Here is a 9,987-nt window from a genome sequence, read left to right on the forward strand (position 1 = left end):
CTGAGGAGAGGAGAGGGGAGAAAAAGAAGGAAGAAGAGGAGGAAGGGACGGAGGGAGGGAGAGGCAAAGAGAACAGCCAGCATGAGAGAAGCGAAGAAGGGAAGGGAAGGGTCAGCAGACCCTCAACCTGCCCCCCTCCCGGCTGTACGTAATTCTGCCCCAGCTGCATGTGGGCATCTCGGGTGGTGCTCGAGAATACGGAGGGCAGAAGGTTAAATGAAGAGTGAACGCCATCTATGGGGAAGTCGTCATCCACGCTGGGTGGGGCTCTCGGGGCCTCAGCAGACCTGGAACTCATCCTGTAGCCCAGGCTGCCTTCAAACTCACAACCATCCTCCCTCCTCAGCCTCACATAAGGCGTGAGCCACCACGCCCCATTTCATTTACTTGTTTCGAGGAATGCTGTGAGTTCAAGGCCACCCTGAGACCACATAGTTACATAGTGAATTCCAGTTCAGCCTGAGCTAGAGTGAGACCCTACCTTGAAAAACCAACCAACCAACCAACAAACAAAAACAAACCAAAACCACCCCTAAGTGGTGCAGAGCATCTCTAAGATGCCCTTCCTCTAATCCCCACATACACCACAACCTCCGCATTCCTCAGTCTCCTCTGTCTGTAAGATCATTGCAATACTCGGCAAGTGCCGAGGCCATTTGAAAACGCTGCTGTTACCCAGCCCAAGTCTTATTAACTCTAGCCCCAGAGTTCTCCGTTCCTACCTCCACCAACCTCTCTGTGCGCCTAAAAGCACCTCCCCAGCCGTTTGCGGGGGGGGGGGGGTCCTGGTTTTTGCCAGCGCTCAGGGTCAGGTGGACACATTTCTCTACTCTGGTCTGTCTGGGGAGAGCCCACCCACCAGCTGGAAGACGCATGCTCTCTCTGGCCTGGTCCCCTGTCTTCCCCCAGCCGTGGCTACTGCTGCCATCTCTGAAGATGCTTGCTTGTCCCTGATCCTGGGCGCTCTCTTGCAACCCCCCACCCTGGCTTCTCACAATGGAGGAAGAGCGCCCCTCCCCCAGTGTTCCATTTGGTTCTACAACAAAGACACCCCGTTGCTTTCTTCCCAGGACTTCCCTGTCCATGCAGATGGCCTGGGCTTTCTCTTAGCTCAGGTTGGGACAAGTACCATCCATCCCCCTGGGGGTTTCTTCCTTCTTGGCTACCTGGTTTTGCACCTGCTCCTTACTAAGTAGGGAACACAGCCCTGTACATTCACTCTACCCCAAAGTCATCTGTGTGTGTACACTGGGGACTCCCACGCTCGATACCGCCGTGACAGCTTGCATCTACCCCAGGCAGCAGAAACGTCAGCCCTCAGATCCCCAGCCCCTTCTCTGAATTCGGCGCCACACGTGTCTCAGGAGCAGAGCAAGGAACCAAGTGACCTATATTACTCTCTCAGGGGGTGGTTATGGCTCTCTGCCCTAGAGAGCAGTTCTGTGGACATTCATACACCAGGCCTACATCAAGACTGGAAGTCAGGGGCTGGGAATATGGCTCAGCCACTAAAGATGCTTCCTCTGCAAGCCTGTGAGCTCTCCAGAGCACGTCACGTAAAGCCAGACACCAAGTGGAAAGCCCGTGATCCCAAAGCCTACCGCAGTGGAAGGCAGGGTCAGGAACAACCTGAACATTATAGGCCAGCTAGTCTGCTCTTCCAACAGGAAAGACCTGGCCTCTGCTAGGGAGGTGGCTCAGCGTTAAAGGCACTTCTTTGTAAAGCCTGCCAGCTCGGTTCAATTCCCTAGTACCCATGTAAAGCCAGATGCCCAAAGCAGCGATTGCATTTGGAGTTCAATTACAGTGGCAAGAAGCCCTGGCACGCTCATATTGTCTCTCTCAAACAAATGAATTTTAAAAAGTCTTTTTTTTTTTTTTTTTAGTGTGGAGGGATGGCTTAGTTGTTAAGGCGTTTGCCTGCAAAGTTAAAGGACCCAGGTTCGATTCCCCAGGACCCACGTTAGCCAGATGTACAAGGTGGCGCACATGTCTGGAGTTTGTTTGCAGTGGCTAGAGGCCCTGGTGCGCCCATTCTCCCTCTCTCTCTATCTCTCCCTCTTTCTCTGTCAAATAAATAAATAAATATTTCTAAATACCTTTTTAAAAATATCTCGTTTTAATAAAAGAAGACCCTACCTGGGCATTACGTTGCACCCCTTTAATCCCAGTACTTGAGAAGCAGAGGTAGGAGGATCGTCGTAAGTTAGAGGCCAGCCTGGGAGTGCAGAGTGAGTTCTGGGACAGCCTGGGCTACAGTGAGACTCAAAATAATAAATAAATAAAAATTTTAAAAAGACTGTCTCACAGAGGAAGGAGAGGACCAGCACCCAAAGGTCGTCCTCTGACCCCCGCATGTGCACAGCGGCACACGTGCGCCCATGTAAACGCAATACAGCAACGACAGTAACAGCAACCGTGACAACCAGAAGTCACTCCCGGGCCAGGTCAGATGGTCCCACTGCGTGTGTTTGTACCACATGTGAAAACAACCGTTCACTTTTCAGAGCTCAGAGGACTTGGGAACAGCGGCTAAGGGAGGGGCAAGTCTCCACCATCCTCTTTCCGGGCATAGCTGAAACCTCCTGTCTGGAGGAGAAGGGGAAACCTAGGCATTCGTTCCACGCCAACCACGCCTGGCACACATCATCTCCTTCGCCTGTGTTGCCCCACGGCGTGGGCGTGGCTCTAGGTGGCGGCCCATCCTGAAGCTTCCATTCAGGGGACAGGTTAGCTCAGCGTGCCTGCGAAGCAGAATGGGGCCCAGCCCGGTGGCTAACGTGTTTGCTCAAGGCCTGTAGCAGGGGGCAGATCTGCCTGCCGTGTTCTTCCAGCCGCCATCCGGGCCCTGGGCAGCAGAGAGAGACCCAGGAGGGCTGGTGGGGGAAAAGGGGTGCGCCTGAGGATTCAGGGCCACTCCACCCTCAGCTCAGCCGCTGCCTTCCTCCCTGTGTGGGGGGCAGCACTTCCTCCAAGTGTCAAGGGTCATCCCCAGCTGAGCCCTCCCTCCCTGGGGGTCCTGAAACCTGCTGCCCCCTGGGCCCATTTTGTTGCCTGCTCAGAGACCAAAGGTGTTGCTTCTGCGGTGCGGGGGTGGGGGTGCAGGCAGCTAAGGCAGACGTGCCTGGGGACATCTGATCTGCATTAAGACCACCCACTTCCGGCATGCCCTAGAGACTTCTGCCCTTCAATGACCCGCCTTCCACACTGCTCAGCCAAATGCATTGGCTGGTGCAGCGTGGGAAAAAGGCCTCCAATCCTGAGGACATCTTCCTTTGCAAATCCCCCAGCATGTCCCCTGGAAGCCAGAGAGGTTCTGGATTTAGGGCAGAAGAGGGAAGAGGTTACTTGAGCGAGTGGAAGGACGGAGCGGCGCACAGCTGGGTGGATGGGTGTGACTGAGCCACCTCCAGCCAGCCTCCTCCCTCTTCTGCCCTAAATCCATAAGCCCTCTGGCTTGCAGGGGACACGCTGGAGATCCCACAGAGGTCGCTGTGTGTGGCTGGTGTCATTTCTGTCATCTACTACAGTGTCCTGCTGAGCTGCCTGGTGAGGGGGGACCTCAGGCTTGGTCAGAAGGGAGGCCCTCTTTCAACGGGTCCCAATCCTCTGTGCTTCTCTTTCCTCTCCACCGACGCCCTCCCTCACCCATGGGTGCTCCAGCAGTGGCTGTGATGGGCTGGGCCAGCAAAGCCCCGTTCTCTTCCCAGGAAATGGGAATTGGGGTGAAACTAACAAAGAGAGTTACTCTGCTCCTTACCTGGGGCCGCCCTGAAAGGGGACCCTCTCCCCACCCCCCAGATTGAGAAATCGGATATTGGTTGGAGTTTGGGCAGGCACAACCACACAGGCGCCCCTGGGCGCTCTGGGCTCCCCGGCTACGCCCCCTATTCTATAAGCTTTCTCCTTCCGGAAGCCCTATAGGATTCAGCTCAGGCTCCACCACCCCGCAGTCTGGCCGTGACCCCAAGGTGCAGGGAGGGTGAACGTCACAAATGACCTGTCAGACCGTGGCCCAACAAGTCTTGCTGACCAAACAACAGAGGCCGAAGTTCACTGCTGTGTTGAGCACGGATACCGTGCTGGCTAGGTCCAAGGCCAGGTGGACCCTCCAGTCCCACGTACAGGCGGGAGAGCTTGACGATGGTGCCGGGTGCCCAGAGGAGGGCAAAGAGGCTGGTGTCACCCAGGAGGACGGCTGTGCTCTTGCTCACCCAGGGCCGCAGCACCCTCCGTCCCCTTCTTCCGGAGCCGGGGGACGATGGCTGAGTTGGTGATCAGGAAAACTCCACAGAGGATGCAATAAACAACGAGGCAGTGGGCCCACTTGAGGAGCTTGTCTACGGTGCTAGGGGCATCTGCGTCCCTCCACACATCCAGCCACCAGCAGAAGGGGATGCCGGTCAGCAAGGACAGCGCTAAGGACGGCGGCAATGGCCCGGGTGGGTATGGCCTGGGGACGAGGTGAGCCGATGGCAGAGGGGCCCACACAGGGCACGGGAGCGGTCCACCCCGGATAGGACGGCGATCCAGACGGAGGCACCTGTCGGGCCAGGACGGCTCCCTGAAGGAGGACGCCCACAAACACGATGACCACGTGGGTGACAATGTCTGAGGCCGTGAGTGCCAGGAGATAGTCGTAGGAAGTTCGGCTGGTCCTAGCAGCAAGACGGGCCAGGGCCACTGTGGTCAGGAGGTTGCCCGCTGTCACACAGGAGAGAGATGGGAGACATCAGAAGGGGGTATTTGGCTTCACTTTCCAAGGTGTCTTCACTGTCCCTTCCCACAGTCCACTGCTGGGACAATGCTCATTCTTGCTTCAGCTCCCTCTGTTTCTAATTTCGAAGCCCTGAGGCTTTATTCTGTAGCCGAGGCAGGTCGTGAACTCACAATCTTCCTGCCTCAGCCTCCCCAGTAGCTGGGACTGTAGGCCTGTACCATCGGGTTTGGCTCCCGCTCCTTCTTAGAACCTACTCTTCTGGCGAGGGAGGTGACTCGGTGCTATAGCACTTGCCTAATGTGCCCAAGGCCCTGGGCTCTGTCCCCAGCACCACAAAATTAAACCAAACCAAATCAAAGCCAAAAACCCCAGCTTTGCAGAGCAAGCTCTCAGGCCAGCTCTTTCCCGTGGCCATGGCCATCTACGCTCCAGACTATGGGCCTCCTTGGCAACACCTTGGTGGGTTCACACACCGGCTGTGGCATTCTCCTTAGGGTCCGTCTTAGGTGCTTGGAGCACAGGTAGATCTGGGTCCAAGTGTGCGTTTATTTGCCAGACTCGGAGAAAGCCTCCAAGCCAGGCCACTCAGCCTCTCTGAACGCCTGTGTCCACCGTGTCCCTGAGCCAGGACTTGCTCCCTGCGCAGCGCATTGGACAGGGGTTTTGTTTTGTGCAGAACTGCACGTGGCCTTTCGTGGCCTTCCACATTCTGGCCGGGCCCACTCCCATTGGGTGTGGGTAGCAGGGTCACTCGTGGCTGCCCAGCTAGAAAAGATGGAAAGGTCGGGTGACGGCAGTCATTCTCTTTCCAACGGGGCTCAGTAGCGGCCTTTCCCTGAGATCTATTTCAGTCCTAGTCTGTGCAGGATCCTGGAACAGCCAAATGTGATCTTTTACCAGAGGAATCCCAGCCCCTGCCCAGTCTGATCCCTTATCAATGGGGAAGGTCCTCAGAATTGTCTCCAACATCTCCCAGCCCACCCCCCACCAGGAGTGTGACAGGCTGTACTGTGGCAGCTGTGGACACACACGTGCGTGCACACACACACACACAAGGGCTATGCCTTTAACAAGGATGCCGGGTGACCCACAGCAGGACAGCCAGCCCCTCTCCCAGGAGAGACGGTGATGTCCTCCTTCCTTCTCGGCTTAAGCCAGGAGCATCCCTTCTCATGGGTTAGCATTACTGAAGCCAGACTGGCCCAGGCCATCAGATGAGGAAACCAAGTCTCAGGGCAAGGTGGCTGGCTTGTGGCTGATCTAGAAAGAGGGCCACATCTGCTCTGGCCCCTGCTGCTCTCTAATTATACTTCACGTGCCTCTAGGTCTCATCTTCCAGCTTCTGATTTCCTGTTGAACGTAAGTTGGGCACCCACTCCCCACTAAGCCCAGACCTCCCACGTCATCACCCTCAACCACCCCATCCGCAGCTTCTAGGTCCCTCACTCACCCGTCTCTTGTTCCTTTTCATTCTCCACCTTCCTCCTCCTCCCTCCATTTCAAGATACTGTACCTCTCTGGTCTCTCCCGCCCCATGTTCCTGAGGCCTGAACCCCAGGTCAACAGCAGCGTTTCTTGGGAGTCTCCACAGTTCCCTCGCAGCGTCGCCAGCTGTACCTGTCCCCCACACCCCAGCTCTCTGAGCGAGTGGTTGTTTGTCCCAAGCTTCTAACAGCACTGAGCCCCTGTGCAGAGAGCGGGGGTGAGAGAGAGGGAGGGGGAAGGAGAAAGAGGGCCAAGGGCTTCAGTGGCTGAGTTTCCAGGGGATCTTTTGGGAACAAGGCAGGGTCTCAAGGGGTCTGACGGGTGGGTGTGGGTGGGGACTTTAGGAGAGAAAAGCTGGGCCAGGGTCTTGCTTAATGGCCTGTGGCTTGGAGAACAAGAAGCAAGGTGAAGAGGCAGGCGGACGGCTCTGAACTGCTGGCTTGTGCATCCTGGGGAAACAGTTCCAGGCCAAAGAGGGAGGCTACTGCTGGCAGGACCCAGTTTTCCAGAGAAGCCCAGAGAAGCCTAAGGGGCTGTGTCCAAAGGGGTGGCACCTGCAGAGGCCGCAGGGGTGGGACAAGGTTGAGGCTATGCTGTGGGTGGGGGGGCTGCCGAGTGGAAGGACAGCAGGAAGCTATGTGCAGGTTACCCCAAGAACCACGGCCAGGCTACCGGCAGCTCGGGGGTACAGTGGTCTGGCAAACTTGTTTTCCTGGCCCTGGGCCAGAGACGAATGGATCCAGATCACCAGTCCCTGGTAAATAAACACCAGCTGGTGCCAGCAGCGTTCCCACAAGGCTGGAATCTGCATTCGGCAGCTCCCTGCACCCGGGAGGTGGGAGGAATAACCAAATCAAGTTTCCATGGGTGTCAGGACATAGCCACCCAGGGGTCTACCTGGTTGGGTACACCGCTGGGGCCCAGCCTCTGGAAACAGAGTAGAAAGTATAACAGGGGATAATAGGCATCTGGCTCCCTAAATTAGACCCCGCGTCTAGGGCTCAGAATCAACCTCAAAGCCCACCCTCATACACACAGCCAGAGCCTGGGTGCCCCCTGGTGGTCATATCAGAGGCTTCCGTAAGCCGCTGAGAGTCCTACTGGCTTGGACCAGGACCCCTAGGACACTGGGACCAGATTTCACCAGAAAATGCAAGTAGCACAGACAAATCCCCATATATACACGCATAAAATGGTCAAAAATGTCCAGGCATGGTGGCACGCTCCTTTAATCCCAGCACTTGGGAGGCAGAGGTAGTAGGATCTGAGTGAGTTCAAGACCACCCTGAGACAGTGAATTCCAGGTCAGCCTGGGTTAGAATGAAACCCTACCATGAAAAAAAAAAAAAAAAAAAAAGGTTAAGTTAGGGAGAAAAGGTTCAGCTATCAAGGTGCTTACCTGTAATGTCTAACGACCCAGGTTCAATTCCCCAGTAACCATATAAAGCCAGATGCACAAGGTATGCATGCACCTGGAATTCATCTGGAACAGCTGGAGGCCCTGGAGTGCTCATTCTCTGTCTCTCTTATTTCTATTTATTCTTAACAATAAATAATTTTTTAAAGAGTTAAATTAAAGGGCCGGAGAGATGGCTTAGTGGTTAAGATGCTTGCCTGTGAAGCCAAAAAGGACTTCGGTTCGATTCCTCAGGAGCCATGTAAGTCAGATGCAGAAGGTGGCGCATCTGGAGTTTGTTTGCAGTGGTTGGAAGCCCTGATGTGCCCATTCTCTCTCTCTCTCTTTCTCTGCACCTCTCCCTCTCTCAAGTAAATAAATAAATAAAATATTTTTTTAAAAAGAGTTAAATTTAAAATAAGATAAATCTTTGTCTGAAATAACATGCTATGGAAAGTAACAGCAACATGTCCACTTTCCTGTTTACTACCCTAGATCATGCTGTTTGCTGGACTAAAATGTCATTCCTTCTCATTGTTGGGACAAAGCACCTGACCAAAAGCCGCTGATGGGAGGAAAGTTTTTATTTTGGCTTACGGTCTCGAGGGAAAGCTTCATGACGGCAGGGGACCACATGGTGGTTACATGCGCGTCCTGTGCAAGCATGCGGACCTGAGGGGCCTGAGGCTGCCTGGGTTCCAATCTGCGGATCCCAAGTAAACAGCTGGGTGTGTCCACATGCACTAGTAACCTCAGTCCCCCAAAGCGCAATAAAGAGACTAAGGAATTTCCCCGGGCTTTTGATAACCAGCAAGCTCTGGTATCAGTAAAAGACTCAGATCACTGGCTGACTAGGAGGGGGTCCCCTTCCTCCCTTACTGCTCCTCGTGTGTCCCTGCCAAAGCTAGGTGCTGGGTGGGAAAGGATGACCTTCTCCGAACAGAGGTGGACTGGTCTTTGGTCAAGGGTATATGAGTAGTTGTACTCCCCTGATAGAACCTCCAAACAAGACACTCAGCTCATGGGCTGGAGAGATGGCTTAGACGTTAAGGCACATGCCTGGGAAGCCTAAGGACCCAGGTTTGATCCTCCAGGTCCCACGTAAGCCAGATGCACATAATAACGCATGCATCTAGAGTTTGTTTGCGGTGGCTAGAAGCTCTGGCATGCCAATTCTCCCTCTCTCTCTTCTCTCCCTCTCTCTCTGACTGTAATAAATAAAAAAAATAAAATCTTAAAAAAAAATAAAAGAGACTCAGATTAAATAAGAACCATGGAAAAGCAGTGGACATCCAACATTCTGCTCTGGCCACTATGATGGGGGAGCACCCCCCCTTGCTGCAGACAAACACACGGGGTGCCTTAAGGGCACACAGATGTGCACACACCACACATACATACATGCACACACACACACAAGCAATCAAAAAGAAAAACAACAGGGTGTGGGGTGGGCTTCTCTAACACAGTCACAATTAAGTGTCTTAGCATTAGCCATATATACCCTTTTGGTGGCTTTTAAGTTACATACGAGATAGCGGCTCGCTGTACTCAGGCTTGTCTGGAATTCACTATGTAGTCTCAGGATGGCCTTGAACTCACAGTGATCCTCTGACCTCTACCTCCTGAGAGAGCTGGGATCAAAGGCGTGCATCACCATGCCTGACAGTGGCTTTCTATTGATAGGTAGCACACAGAAGTGAGGGACAGAGGCTCTGACTTGCTGGGCTAAAGAGCAGGGACACGGTGCAGCCCGCAGGAAGGCCAGGTGAGCAGCCAGCGGGTGAGGATGCTGGCTGTGGGTGAAGAAGACCGGGCAGGAGAGTCAGGTCAGCTGGGAGGCGGTTTCACTAAGCCGCCCGGCTCTGACTCTGCCAACCCGGACGAGGTTGGTGCCAGACCCAATTCTTGCTCTTTTCCTGTGGCTCTAAGAGGGGGTGGAGCTGTTAGGCCTCAATGTACCATAAAGGGAAAGAAATCAGCGCAGTAAGGTGGGACATGGAGTTTTGAGCTGAAGGACTGGGGGCTTCTAACCCTTCCCCAGTGCTGAGCCTAGCCTGGTACAAACTCCCATCTCTCAGGAGCCACCACTTCCACCCACCGACCTCCAAGGAGCTTTTCCCATGAGGAGCTGGGGCAAATCCTACAGGCTTTAAGCAAAGGTGAAGTTTTAACATTAAGTGAGCGCATGCGCACAGGACCCTCTCTCTTCCCTCCCCTCCCCTCTCCTTTTCAAACATTCCTCTGTATTATCCAGAGACTGCAACCTTGTCAAGTCCCAGTCTCCTGCATGTCTCTTCCAAACTTTGGGGAGGGAAGGTTGGACATGACGCAGCTGGTAAAAGTCTTCCAAGGAGGGAAACCAAGGTTCCAAGGAAGTTTGAGA

The 9,987-nt window shown here is 54.3% G+C and overlaps 1 protein-coding gene across 1 annotated transcript; it reads right to left on the reverse strand.

The window, feature by feature from the left end:
* Positions 1 to 3,892: 3,892 nt before the first annotated feature.
* On the reverse strand, positions 3,893 to 7,016 carry Gpr142 (G protein-coupled receptor 142). Its single transcript, XM_004673255.2, is given in 6 exon segments — positions 3,893 to 4,118; positions 4,120 to 4,241; positions 4,243 to 4,434; positions 4,437 to 4,537; positions 4,540 to 4,704; positions 6,878 to 7,016. Coding segments are annotated over 6 exon segments (945 nt in total).
* Positions 7,017 to 9,987: the final 2,971 nt, after the last annotated feature.

The sequence above is a fragment of the Jaculus jaculus genome, chromosome 9 (assembly GCF_020740685.1).
Source record: "Jaculus jaculus isolate mJacJac1 chromosome 9, mJacJac1.mat.Y.cur, whole genome shotgun sequence".
NCBI classification, from domain to species: domain Eukaryota; kingdom Metazoa; phylum Chordata; class Mammalia; order Rodentia; family Dipodidae; genus Jaculus; species Jaculus jaculus.